At 34.9% G+C, this 15,024-nt stretch overlaps 1 protein-coding gene across 3 annotated transcripts in view; it reads right to left on the reverse strand.

Moving 5' to 3' along the window:
* CHEK1 (checkpoint kinase 1) overlaps positions 1–15,024 on the reverse strand; it is a 31,140-nt gene that overhangs the window by 1,173 nt on the left and 14,943 nt on the right. The window contains exons 11-13 of one of the 3 annotated variants that reach the window (XM_014848592.3): positions 14,645–14,776; positions 4,603–4,704; positions 3,855–3,976 (exon numbers count right to left, since the gene is read on the reverse strand). In XM_014848592.3, coding sequence (XP_014704078.1) covers positions 3,881–3,976; positions 4,603–4,704; positions 14,645–14,776 — 330 coding nt within the window. In that variant the 3' untranslated portion in view covers positions 3,855–3,880. Of the gene's footprint in view, positions 1–2,933; positions 3,977–4,602; positions 4,705–14,644; positions 14,777–15,024 lie in introns of those variants that run through there. The other 2 variants (XM_014848593.3, XM_044753545.2) reach the window with 2 other exon arrangements.

Raw genomic sequence — 15,024 nt, forward strand, 5'->3', positions numbered from 1 at the left:
ATGGCAGTATAAACTGGTACAATCACTTTAGAAAACAACTTGCCATTATTCTACTAAAGCAGAAGATATGCATATCCTAAAACTTAGCAATTCCACTCCGAGGTATATACTCTAAGGTCTACAGAAATTCATGGAAACGCACAAGAATGTCCTTAGCAGGATTGCTAATAATAGCATCAAACTGTAAACAATCCAAATACCCACTAGCAGTAGAATAAGTAAATAATTAGGTCTATTCATAAATGGCATCCTATATCGTAATTAAAATCAATGAATAATACATGTAATAGCACAAATATAAAAAAGAAACAAAAAATAGAGCATAATTTCATTTACATCAAGTTCAAAAACAGGCAAAACTGAACTATATCACTTAAAGATGCATAAGGTAAGAAAACTAAAGAAAATCAAAGAGGGGATTATTACAAAAGTAAATTTTGTGATTACTTCGGGGGGAAGAAGTGGGTTTTGATGGGGAAGGGCTACGTGGAGTCAGGAAATGATCTTTCTTCAACTGAGTTGTGGTTAGACAGATATTAACTTTACAACTTCTTGTTAAACTGCACGTATTTTATGTATCTATATTTATCTCAACAAACACACAGAACACACGCCACGCTATACACACACACACACACACAGCATGGGTTGACCTTTCCAAAAAGATTTTAGCTTTCCAACAAAATTTTATCTTTGGGTAATAAATTCCTCTTCAGTCTCATTTCTACCCTTTCCAAATTTTCACTGATAAGCAGTTATTACTTTTAATAATGAGAGTAAATACCTTCTCCCAATAGCATAATGAATACTACAGAAAAATTATGGCAGTTTATGTTTATTGAATGCCTTTTTGTGCAACAAAGTATTCTACACTCTTGATATACATTAACACATTTAACATTAAAAACAACTCTAAAAGGTAGTTATTATCAGCCTCTTTACAGAAGCAATTGTCAATGTTCACATAATTATAAATGTCAGAGCTAGCCTGTCCAAATCTGAGTTGAACTTTTTCCACCATTCTATACAAATACCAATAGCTGATAAAGTTTGTCTACCATCTATTCGCCTTTCCCTTACAATATTCTATGGCATTTTCCTCATCTGATATTTAATTAATTCATTCATTTATTCAACATTCATTCATTTATGCAACAAATATTTATTTAGTACCCACTATATTCCAGGTGCTCTTATATAGAGAGGATACACAAGGGTGAAAAGAAATGACAAAGTCTGAGCTTACATTTTGGTGGGGGAGACAGACAACAAATAATTTCAGGTAGCGATCAGTTCTATGAAGAAAATAGAATAATGTGCTAGTGATTGGGGATAGTAGAACCATTTCGGCTGAGATTTGAATGCTAAGTCAGCTATGCAAACTACTGGAAGGGGTTCCAGGCAGAAGCAGCTGTGAACGTCAAAGTCCTGAAAGGGAAATAAGACTTGACATACTCCGTGAACAGAAAGAAGGCTGCCCTGCTTGCAGTACAGTGAGTAAATCATGCAGTGCTAGGTCAGGCAGAGCAAAGAATTTAGATTCCATTCTTAATGCAATGGGAAGCCATTAGAGGGTTTTAAGCAAGAAAGTGTCACAGTACAATTTACCTTTTAAAATAATAACTTAGAGACCTATGTAAAAAAAAGACTGAAGGAGAGAGGATTGGGAAACAGCAAGAGTGGAAGTGGGAAAAGACATTAGTTTTTATTAAGAAATCCAGGGAGAAGATGAAGGAGCTTGAAGTAGAGCGGTAGCAATAAAAATGGAGAGAAGTATTCAGTTTCCAGATATATTTTGAGGGTGGATCAATCAACTGAGTGTCTATTTCTTCATTAACCAACTATTTATTGCACGCTGTAATGTATCAGGCAATGTTGTAGATGCTGGGGATACAGAAATGAATAGGACAGATAGGGTCCTTGACCTCAAGGAGCTTACATATTACATATTCCAATGGGGAAAACAGACACTTAATAGATAAACAAAACAAATAAATATATCCTATAATGTCAGATGATAAGTGTTATGATGAAACATAAAGGAAATAGAGTGATAAAGGTGGTGTAATATTTCAGATAAGTCAGAGAAAGATTTTGCATAGGAGGTGACACTTAAGGAAAGACTTAAAATGAAGCACAAGCCACACAAATATTTGGGAGTAAAGTACTCCAGGTAGAGGGAACAGCAAATGAAAAGATCTTGAGATGAGAATGTGCTTACGTTGTCAGGAGAACAGCAGAGCCAATGTGGCTAGAGCAGGATGAGTAAGTAGGAGAGTGGCAGATGAGGCCAAAGAGGTGGCCAGAGGGCAGATCCCATAAAGCCATGTAGGTCACAGAGAAAATTTTGAATTTTGTTTGAAGTGTGATGAAAAGCCATGAGAGTTGACAGTAGGGGAGGGATATCTGATTCACATTTTAGAAGGATCATTCTGACTGCTTTTCTGAACTGTTGAAGGATAAGTAATACAAGAAGGATGATTTCTAGGGCTGGGGAGTTGAATATACCATTTACTGAGATGGGGACACCAGGGAGGAACAGGTTGGAGAACAGGGAGCCAAAGGTGTTTTTAGTCATGAGATCACTATTAGTCAAGTGGAAATACCAGGTACACTGTGGCTATAAAGTCTGGAGCTCAGGAGAGAGGTCAAAGCCAGAGAGAACTTTGTTTTTGAGAGTTACTAATGGCTGAGACTTGTCAAATTCTCAGGAACAAAATTTCTTTCATATTTGAGAATTTACTGACTCAGTTCTTAGGAATTGGTTCAAATTTATTCCTCCTATGGGTATACTACAGTAACACGATTTATCAATATACACTAACAAGTGATAAATTCTAACCATAAAATTTCAGATGTTAGACTTCAGACTAAGATAAGTGATTTTCATAAATTACCAAGAAAAAGAAATATAGGCCCCAACCTAATACATTCAAAAGTTAATGTAAATTTTATTAGAAGGACAAAGTCTTAGTAAATCTAATGGGTAAAGTACCAGGAATTACATCTATTTCTATTATAGTTTCCTTACTTCTCCCTCCTCTTTTCTTCCTTACCACCTAGAAGCTTAGTCACCAATAAGTTCACAGAGTTAACTATTCATTTTCAAAATAGAATTTATTTTTTAATAAAGAATTAAAATATGGCTGTGAAAGTAGAAAATAATATAGAAAAATATTTAAAATGTGCAACAGTAATTTTAGAGTAAAGACAGTTAAGCACTAGAGTTTATGCTCCACTTCTACTCGAAAGACCAACCAGTATTTTATATATTATTAACTACACCAAAAAAAACATACCTTCTTGCAATTTTAATTAATAGTTATAATTCAAAAACAGGTTTATATACCTCGTCAGGCCCTTTTGAAAGTATAAGTACAAATCTTGGGGATATATTTTTTGAAGTTGATGTTACTTCATAGACTGATAAATCTACTGTCCAAAAGTCACAAGGACTGTTTTTACTAATTCATCCATATAATTAAATCAACATGGAGGAAATATGTATTTTTTGGAAGAAACTAAATGTTATTTTAAAAACAGGACAAAAATATCATCTTTTATTATGTTGGTATAAAAGCTGGTAAATTCGTGTATCCCCAAAGCTTGGTTTCCATCAGATGAGTCTCAAATTCAGACACTAAACACAGATGAAGAAATATCTAATGAATTCTATCCATCCCTTCCCCAAAGTTTTATTTACAATTAAAATATAGGTATTACTTTTATGAAGAACATACAAACAGAAGTGGAAATTGTTTGGGGAAAACAACTGTTCAGGATCATTTGCAGTTTGCAGAATAGGATAATCTTCTCTAGGAAGAATAATGTCAACATAGCAGCACTATATTCACCAGGAATCCCAGAGCCAATGGGTCTATCATGTGGCAGGAAGCCAAACCTTCTGGCTGCTTACAACATCACTCAGCTTCCCTTTAATCTTCAGGAAGTGTCTCTTGAATTCCAATCCATCACCCTGTATTAGAAATGATACCCAAAAATAATGTCAAAGAAAAAAAAACGATTAAGCCATAAAATCAAACTTTCTTTAGTGGTAAGCAGAGACAAATATCCTTAGGTAAATCCAGCTACCATTCCCTTCAAGTCTTCTTACGAAGATCAAATATCCTGGTAGAAGACATAGCTACATAAATAATTCTGACTGGATTTGTGGCCCATCACTATTCCCATCACACTGGGCTCAGAGAGCAGAAGCAATGACATCCTGTCTGTTTCAAGCATTGGTAAAACTATGTTTTAGAAGAATAAATAATGAAAAGAACAAATGTTCACAATATTAAATCAAAAAAACCAAGTTACTACATATTTACAAATGCCATGTATATATAAATATAACACCTTTTAAAAAAATCTCTAACTAAGAGTAGTTCCATATAGTATATGCTATAAGTAGGAGGACTACTATAATGAAATATATCAAAAATAAGTCTGTGTCCTCTCTAGATGATAAGATTAAACTTGATTCTTATTTTCTTCTTTATATGTTTTTGTACTTTTAAAATTTCTACAATGAATATGCAATACTTCTTTAAGAATAGCAAAACAAAGCATTTTTTTTAAAAAATGTGCTCTTCTACATACCTTAGAAAGCCGGAAGTCAACCAAAATCTTCTCATCCATTTCTACCAAATTTACTTTGAAAATCAGTTTATTGTTTCTTCTATCAGTTGTTGATACAGTAACCTAAGTCAATAAAAACAAGATTAAGCTCGATGTGTGGGTAGACAATACTCTAAACAAAAACTATAATCTCAGGTCAATGATACTACTGGAATAAAAATGTGAGAGGTACTTCTACAACAGGAGTAGTGCCAGCTGAAAATCTCACTCGTTCCAGGGACTGTCCGCTGCCAGTGGGTGTGTATGCACCCAACCCAGATCAAGCAATAAACGGGATGCAGCCCCATTACCAGAGATTGAGTCAATGTAACTCTTAGCAACAAGATAAATTTACTATTTCAACAAAATACAACTGAAAGAAGAAAGAGTTGAACAGAATACAAATAGGCTAAGAGGAAAAACAAGATTATAAAAACTTAAAGAAAGAAAAAGAGAGGCCAGATTTGTGGCTGAAAATCTACAGCAGCAATCAGAAAATGGCAAAGGTCTTGAGAGGCCTTTCCTTCCTCTTTCAGTACTTTAGAATATTCCTATGGTCTACAAAGACGCCCAGGCTAGATGAGCGACACAAAAAGAACGGCCCAGCCAACAGCCAGCACCAAGACCCCAACATGGATGAGGCCATCTTGGATCACCAGCCACAGTAAAGCCATCAAATGACTACAGCTAGATGAATGAGCTCAAGCAATATTAGAAGATTTACCCAGCTAAACCAAGCTGAAATTACAAAAACATTTGTAGTAATTCTCTCTTCAAGGAATGACTATAAAAATACACAGGTATACCACAATTGTGCAATACTGGTACAACACATCATGTTCTGGGGAAATTAAAGATACTCAACACATCTGAATTAAGCTATTAAACTTCAAAGACAAAGAAAATCTTCAAGGATTCAGGCACAAAGAGTGAATCAAAAAATGATGTCAATGGAAATGGAGAAGTAAGGAACTCTGAAAGCCCATTAACTCAATAAAAGCAATAAAAAAATTGGCAAAAATTGTCAGAATCGACTTTTTCAGGACACTGGAAACTAAAAGCTTTCAGCAACACAGAAGCACTCATATAAAATGGGTGAGACTCAGTAAGAATAGTGAGCTTTCTAACATTGTAACTTACCCTACTCCCATTCCCCACTCCTCAGCTCAATAGTAGCCTTGAAAGTAACAGTCTGCATTCCAGGTACAGGTACAAGTAGCAGCAGAATAAATCTCATTCGCAAATTGTCTTAAGCTGATCTGGCTCCCCGGAAGATCTGCTCAGAACACTTGTCTTTACTTTGCCTGACTGACTAGAACTCATCTTGTGCTAAAGCTGCCACCTGGGAAGCATTTGTCAAAAACATTTACAGGCAAATACTTTAGCATCTGCATACTGAGGCAATAGATAACAGTTGGGGCAAACAACAGATTACTCAAAAAAGCTAGAAGGAAAGGGTGGAGAGTAAGATGTTTTGAAAGATAAGGGCTTTGAAAACCTTTTACATATTCCTGGAAATCTAAAAGGCCACATTGTGCACAGCGCAGTGGACATGCTCAGGAAAGATGTGAGAAGGCCATAAGCTCCACCTCTGGCTGACTGTGAGGCATGGGACAAGGAGGAAGTGGAGGCTAAAGCAGAGCTTTCAACTGCCTGGCTGAGTATTAAAGGCATGCCCCAACTCACACAGAACCTCTCTGAAAAAACTAGGAGATATTTTAGTTCCAAGAATTTAAGGAACACTGTCCAATCATTAGCTGACTTCCAAGCTAGCAAAAGATTTCAGAGGCTATACACAACAAGGAATACAGACTTTACAAAATGAGATCAGAAAAGTCACCAAACAATCAACAACTACATCAAGTGTCAACAATAACAAACCCTAGGAAAAGGGGAAACTCTGATTTCCAGAGTTGTCACATTATAATATTCAAAATGTCCAGTTTTCAATAAAAAAAGGACAAAATGAGGCTCGTCTAGTGGCATAGTGGTTGGGTTTGCACACTCCACTTCAGCAGACCAGGGTTCATGGGTTCAGATCCCAGGTGTGGACCTGGCACTGCTCATTGGGCCATGCTGTGGCAGCATCCCACATAAAATGGAGGAGGATTGGCACAGAAGTTGGCTCAGGGCCAATCTTCCTCACCCAGAAAAAAAGAACAAGGCACATGGAGGAACAAGAAAATATGGCCCATAGAGGAAAAAAACAATCAACAGAAACTCTTGCTAAGGAACAGAGAGAAATAAGAATGAAAAGAAATGAACAGAGCCTAAGAGGCCTGTGGGACATTATCAAATGTATCAGAACATGCATAATGTTAAGTTCCAGAGTGGTAGGAGAAAAAGGGGCAAACAAATATTTGAAAACATGGCCAAAAACTTTCAAAATTTGATGGAAAATGATCTACACATCCAGGAGGCTAAATGAACTCCAAATAGGATAAAATGAAAGAGATCCACACTGAGATACATCATATTCAAACTGTTGAAAGACAGTGACAAAGACAGAATCTTGAAAGCAGCAAGAGAGAAGTGACACATCATGAACAACCGATATTTAATAATATTAACAGCAGATTTCTCATCAGAAACCATGGAAGCCAGAAGGCAGTGGGATGACATATTCAAAGTGCTGAAAGAAAAACTGTCAAGCAAGAATTCCATATCTGGCAAAACTATCCACTAAAATTGAAAGAGAAATCAGGACATTCCCAGTTAAAATCTGAAAGAGTTTAAAACTACCAGACCTGCCCACAAAGAAAAGCTAAAGGAATCCTTCAGGTTAAAATGAAAGGACACTAAATAGTAACTGAAATCCACACAAAGAATACTGGTAAAGGGAAATTTATATAGGTAAATACAAGACAATGTTAATGAATTTTTTGTTAGTAACTCCTACTTTTTTTCCCTACCTAATTTAAAAGACAATCACATAAAGCAATAATTATAAATCTATCTTGATGGGTACACAATGCATGAAGTTGTAATTTGTGACAGTAACAGCATAAAAAGGGAGCAGAGCTACATAGAAGCAAAGTTTTATGTACAATTGAAACTAAGTTAGTAGTACTCCTAACTAGATTATTATAAACTAAGATATTTGCAATTCTTAGGGCAAAAAGAGTAAAATAAATGAAAAAGGATTTTAAATGGTACACTAAAAAATATCTATTGAAAAAAAAGGAAGTAATGGGAAAATTGAGGAATAAAAAAGACGTAAGGATGTAAGATATACTAGTCCCCCCTTATCTGTGGTTTCACCTTCCACAGTTTCAGTTACCAGTGGTCAACCTCAATCCAAAAACATTAAATGGAAAATTACAGAAATAATTCATAAGTTTTAAATTGTGCGCCATTCTCAGTAGTGTGATTAAATCTCATGTTGTCCTTCTCCATCATGCCCAGGACATTAATTATCCCTTTGTCTAGCATATCCACACTGTATACTCTACCCATCCATTCGTCACTTAGTAGCTGTCTCAGTTATCAGATCGACAGTTGCAGCATCGCAGTGCTTGTGTTCAGGTAACCCTTATTTTACTTAATAATAGCCCCAAAATGTAGGAGTAGTGATGCTGGCAATTCAGACATAGTAAAGAGAAATCATAAAGTGCCTCCTTTAAGTGAAAAAGTGAAAGTTCCCAACTTAATAAGGAAAGAAAAAACTCATATGCTGAGGCTGCTAAGATCTATAGTAATTTTTACCGCAATATATTATAATTTTTCTGTTTTATTAGTTGTTAATCTCTTACTGCACTTAGTTTATAAATTAAACTTTATCATAGGTATGTATGTATAGGAAAAAACATAGCTATGTATAGGATTCCATAATATCCACAGTTTCAGACATACACTAGGGATCTTGGAACATAACCCCCATGGATAAAGGGAGACTACTGTATGAGAAAAATAGCAAAAAGGCAGAAATAAGTCATTCCTTATCAGTAATCACATTAAATGTAAATGGATTGAGCTCTCCAATTAAAAGGCAGAGAAAACAAATTTAGAAAACATAATCCTATAAATATATGCTGTCCATAAGAGATTTTAGGTTCAAAGGCACAAATAGGTTGAAAATAAAAGGAAGAGAAAAAGTAGGCCATGCAAACTATGACCAATACAGAGCTGGAGTGGCTCTACTAATGTCAAACGAAATAGATTGTAGCAAAAATTTTTGCAAGAGGCAAAGAAGGACATTATATAATGTTAAAGGGGTCAATACATCAAGAAAACATAGCAATTATAAACAAATGTTTACCTGGTATCCAAACTCCAAAATTTATTAGGTAAAAGCTGACAGAACTAAAGTAAGAATTAAAGTTCAGCAGTAACAGTTGAAGAGTTTAATACTCCACTCTCAATAACGGATATAAAAATTAGACAAAGATAAACAAGGAAATAAAAGATGTGAACAACACTATAATGCAACTGAACCTAACAAATATACATAGAACACTTCACCCAACAGCAGCAGAATACACATTCTTCTTAAGAACACAAGAAACATTCTCCAGTACAGACTATACGTTAGGAAACAAAACAAGTCTCAATAAATTTAAAATGACTGAAATAATAAACAAAACATAGAATAGAAAAACAGAAAAATCAAAGAAAGCAAAAGTTACTTCTTTGAAAAGATAAACAAAATTGACAACACTTTAGCCAAACTGATCAAGAAAAAAAGAGAGAAGACTCAAATTACTAAAATTAGGAATAAAAGTAGGATCTTACTACCAACCTTACAGAATTTAAAAGGATTATACTATGAAAAATTGTATGTCAACAAATTAGATAACCTAGATGAAATGTACAAATTCCTAGAAACACACAAAATCCCAAAACTGACTCAAGAGGAAATAATAAATCTAAATAGATCTGTAACAGGGGTTGGCCCAGTGGCAAAGTGCTTAAGTTCGCACATTCTGCTTCGGTGGGCCAGGGTTCACCAGTTCACATCCCGGGTGCAGACATGGCACCATTTGGCAAGCCATGCTGTGGTAGGCGTCCCACATACAAAGTAAAGGAAGATGGGCATGGATGTTAGCTCAGGGCCAGTCTTCCTCAGCAAAAAAGGAGAGGATTGGCAGGAGATGTTAGCTCAGGGGTAATCTTCCTCAAAAAAATAATAAAAATAAAAAAATAGAAAATAAAAAGATAAAATGTTCTACATAAAATAAACAAACAAATAAATAAATAAGTAAATAGATCTATAACAAGTGAAGATATTGAGTCAGTTACTGAAAAATCCCCAACAAAGAAAAAGCCCAGGACCAGACGGCTTCACTGAGAATTCTACCAAAAGTTTAAAGAATTAGTACCAATTCATCTTAAATTCTTCCAAAAAAATAGAAGAGGAGGGAACACTTTCCAACTTGTTCTATGAGGCCAGTATTACCTTGATACCAAAATCAAACAAAGACATCCCCAAAAAACTACAGAACCAATCCCTTTTAAACAGAGTAAAAAAAATCTTCAACAGAGCCAAGCCTGATTGCCTAATGGTTAAAGTTAGTTGCACTCCACTGCGGAGGCCTGGGTTCGGTTCCCAGGCGTGGAACCACACCACTCGTCTGTTAGTAGCCATGCTGTGGCAGCGGCTCACATGGAAGAACTAGAAGGACTTACAACTAGAATATACAACTAGGTACTGGGGCTTTGGGGAGAAAAAAGAGAGAGGAAGATAAGCAATAGATGTTAGCTCAGGGCAAATCTTTCCCAGGAAAAAAAATCCTCAACAAATACTGGCAAACTGAATCTATCAACACACTAAAAGGATTATGCACCACAACCAAGTGGAATTTATCCCAGGAATGCAAGTTGATACAAAATATGAAAATCAATTAATATACCCTATTATCAAAGGAGAAAAAGGGAAAAGTAAAAAATCCCACAAGATCATCTCAATAGATGCAGAAAAAGCATTTGAAAAAATACAACATTTTTTCTTAATAAAAACACTCAAACTGAAAATACAAAGTTCTTCTACCTGATAAATGGCATGTATAAAAAATCCACAGGGGGGCCAGCCTGGTAGCACAGCAGCTAAGTTTGCGCGCTCTGTTTCCACGACCTAGGGTTCACTGTTTTGGCTTCTGGGCACTGACCTACTCACTGCTTATCAAGCCATGCTGAGGTGGCATACCACATATATAGTAGAGGAAGATGGGCAAAGATATTAGCTCAGGGCCAACCTTCCTCAAAAAAACCCCACAGCTAACATTATGCTTAATGGTAAAAGACCGAAAAGTTTTCCCCTAAGATCAGGAACAAGAAAAGGATGTCTGCTCTCACCACTTCTGTCCAACAGAATGCTGGAAGTTCCAGCCAGTGCAATAAACCAGAAAAAAGAAATGAAAATATCCAAATTGGAACGGAAGAAGTAAAACTATCTCTATTTGCAAATAACATGGTCTTATATATAGAATACCCTAAAGAATCTGCATACAAACTACTAGAACTAATAAACAATTTCAGCAAATTTGCAAGATACAAATCAACTTATAAAAATATGCAAAAAAAGGTGTATATCTACAAACTAGCAATGAACAATTCAAGAATGAAATTTTTAAAATTCCATTTACAATAACATCAAAAAGAATAAAATCTTAGGAGTAAATTTAGCCAAAGAAGTGCAAGATTTGAACACTTAAAACTACAAAATATTCTTTAAAGAAATTAAAGAAGACCTAAATAAATGGAATACATCCCAGGTTAACGGATTGGAAGACTTAATATTACTAAAATGGAAATACTCCCCAAATTAACCTACAGATTCATGGTAATCCCTATCAAAATTCCAAATGCCTTTTCTGCAGAAACAGACAAGCTAATCCTAAAATTCAGATAGAAATGCAAGTGACCATAAACAGCCAAAACAATCTTGAAAAAGACAAACAAACTTAGAAGATTCACACTTTCCAATTTCAAAATTTCCCACAAAACTATAGTAATCAAAACAGTATGGTACTGGAATAAACAAAGACATATAGATCAATAGAATAGAACTGAGAGTCCAGAAATAAACCAATATAGCTATAGCCAATTTATTTTGCAGACCACCCAATGGAGAAAGAATAGTCTTTTCAACAAATAGTGCCAGAAAAACTGGATATACACATGTAAAAGACAGAATTTGGACCCCTACCGCACATCACACACAAAATTAACTCAAAATAGATGAAAGACATGTAAGAGCTAATCCTATAAAACAATTAGAAGGAAACAAAGGTGTAGATCTTCACGATCTTGGATCAGGCAACAGTTTCTTAAATTTGACATCAAAAGCATAAGCAACAAAAGAAAAAACAGATAAATTGAAATTCATCAAAATTAAAAATTTTTGTGGGGCAAAGGACATTAACAAAAAAAGTGAAAACAATGGGAGAATTTTCTCTCACAGAATGGGAGAAAATATTTACAAATAAGATATCTAACAAGGGTCTAGTGTAGATTAAGAACTCTTACAACTCAATGGTAAAAAGAGAAACAACCCAGTTAAAATATGGTCAAAGGATTTGAATGGCTATTTCTCTATGGAAGATATATAAATGGCCAATAAGCATGTGAGAAAATGGTCAACATAATTAGTAATTAGGGAAATGCAAATCAAAAGCACAATGAAATAACACTTCCTACACAAAGATAGCTATAATCAAAAAAACAGACAATAAGAAGGGTTGACAAGGATGTGGGGAAACTGGGACTCTCATACATTGCTGGTGAGAATGTAAAATGGTGCAGCTGCTTTGGAAAACCACTAGGCAGCACCTCAAAAAGTTAAACATATGCCATAAAAATTAAAACTAAAATTAAAAAAGAAAAGTTAAACATAGAGTTAGCATATGCCCTAGCAATTCCATCTGTAGATATATACCTAAGAAATTGAAAACATATTGTTATAGGCTGAATCGTGTCGCCTCAAAATTCGTATGTTGAAGCCCTAAACCCCAGTACGTCAGAATGTGACTGTATTTGGAGATAGGGCCTTTAAAGAGGTAATTAGGTTAAAATAAGACCTAGGTTAGGTTAAAATAGGTGGGTCCTAATCTAATCTGACTGGTGTCTTTTGTAAGAAAAGGAAATTAGGATACAGAGAGAGACAGATACCAGGGATGCGTGTACACAGAGGAAAGACCGTAAGAGAAGGCAGCAAGAGGGTGGCTATATGAAAGCCAAGGAGAGACCTCAGAGGAAATCAATCCTGCCAGTACCTTGATCTTGGACTTCAGTCTCTAGAACTGTGAGAAAATAAATTTCTGTTGTTTAAGACACCCTGTCTGTGGTATTTTGTTATGATAGCCATGACAAACAAAAACACATGTTCAAACAAAAACTTGTAAAAGAATGTTCACAGCAGCATTATTCATAATAGCCAAAACGTGGAAACATCCCAAATGTCCATCAACAGACAAGTGGATAAAAAAAATGTAGTCTATCCATACAATGGAATACTATTCACCTATAAAAAGGGATAAAAGTACTGATAAATGCTATAACATAGATTAACCTTGAAAACATTATGCTAAGTAAAAGAAGACAGGCACAAAGAGCCACATATTATACAATTCCATTCATATGAAATGTCCAAAATGAGCAGTCCATAGAGACAAAAACTAAATTAGTGGTTGCCAGGGAATGAAGGGAGGGAGGAACGAGGAGTGACTGCTAATTAGTATTGAGTCTATTTTGCGGGCAATGGAATGTTCTGGAATTAAATGGTGATAGTTGCACAACCTTGTGAATATACTGAAAACCACTGAATTATACACTTTAAAATGGTTAAAGTGATGATTTTTATGTTATCTGAATTTTATCTCAATAAATCTACCTTAAAAAAAAAAGTAAATTATCTATACAAGTGACAGGAAAATCAGGCTGGCCTCAGATTTCTGCAGAGTAACATTTTCCCATAACTTTTAATTTTGAAAGCTTACACATCTACAGAAAAATTGAAAGAATCGTAGAATAAATAACCATATACCCTCCCTTTATCAAACTAGATAAGTATACATTTACTTATGTGATTGTTTTTTACTATTTAAAGTAAGCTACAGGGCCAGCCTCACGGCCAAGTGGTTAAGTTGGTGCGCTCCGCCTTCAGAGGCCCAGGGTTTCACCGGTTCGGATCCTGGGCGCAGACATGACACCGCTCATCAGGCCACGATGAGGCAGTGTCCCACATGCTACAACTAGGAGGAGCCACAACTAAAAATATACAACTATGTACTGGGGGGATTAGGGAAGAAAAAGCAGGGGGAAAAAAAAAGAAGATTGGCAACAGTTGTTAGCTCAGGTGTCAATCTTTAAGGAAAAAAAAAAAGTAAGTTACAAACGGCATCACTTCACTTCAACATGTCTCTCCTACGAATAAAGACATTCCCCTACAAAACCACAATATTATGATTACATGCAAGAAATTTGACACTGATACAAAAATATTATCTAATATAAAACCCATATTCAGATTTCCCCAATTGTTCCAATAACATGCTTTATAGCTTTTTTCTTTAAATCCATGATCTACTGAAAGATCATGCATTGCATTATTTATCAGGTCTCTTTAGTCTCTTTTAATAGAGAGTATTCTCCTCTGTTTGTTTTTCATGATGTTAAGATTTTTGAAAAGCCTAAAGTCAGATTAGAATGTCAATGTTATAAATATGCTATGATAATATAAACAACAAAAATTGGTAGGTAGGAGCAGTGGAGATGGAAGTGTGAGATTGTTAATATATTCCTCTTTCACAGAAAGAAGTCAATTGCTATTGTTACATTTTAAGTATACATAGTTTTTATGAAAATAACATGAGTCTCTTAATATTTTTAATAACCTTAGAGATGTCTTTTAAGAAATATTATTTCTTAAGGTAAAGAAAACACTTAAATTCCTTCAACTTCAATTGTTTCTTTTTCAAATTGAACTAATTACTTTATATTTTTAAAATATACTGATAATGACAGTTTTTTACTCAAATATTTAAATTTTTCCTCAGGAAAAAATATAATGAAAATCAGTGAAACATACCTGATTCATACAACTCTTCTTCCATTGATAGCCCAATTTCTCACAAGTCTCTTTCAGGCATTGGTAAGATTTGTCTGCATCCAATTTGGTAAAAAATCGTGTCATTCTTTTGACCAAGCGCTGCCAGGGGTTCTATGTGTCAAATAAAGAAAAGCTGATATATGATATCTGACATCACCAAAAGCAGTCATATCATAGCTATTTAGTCTGAAAATTGTTTTCCGTGACTTAAGATTCTTAACACATGAAGGTCTCCTTCAATTCTCTCTTGTCAAAAAAAATCTGTACAAATTAAAGTGTTAATACTATATTTCTAAGATTTATACATTAAGAAAAAAAGACCTAAAGACAATAAAAAATAAAGGGCTTCCATAATTTAT

This window comes from Equus asinus, chromosome 20 (genome assembly GCF_041296235.1).
Source record: "Equus asinus isolate D_3611 breed Donkey chromosome 20, EquAss-T2T_v2, whole genome shotgun sequence".
Taxonomy (NCBI): Eukaryota; Metazoa; Chordata; class Mammalia; order Perissodactyla; family Equidae; genus Equus; species Equus asinus.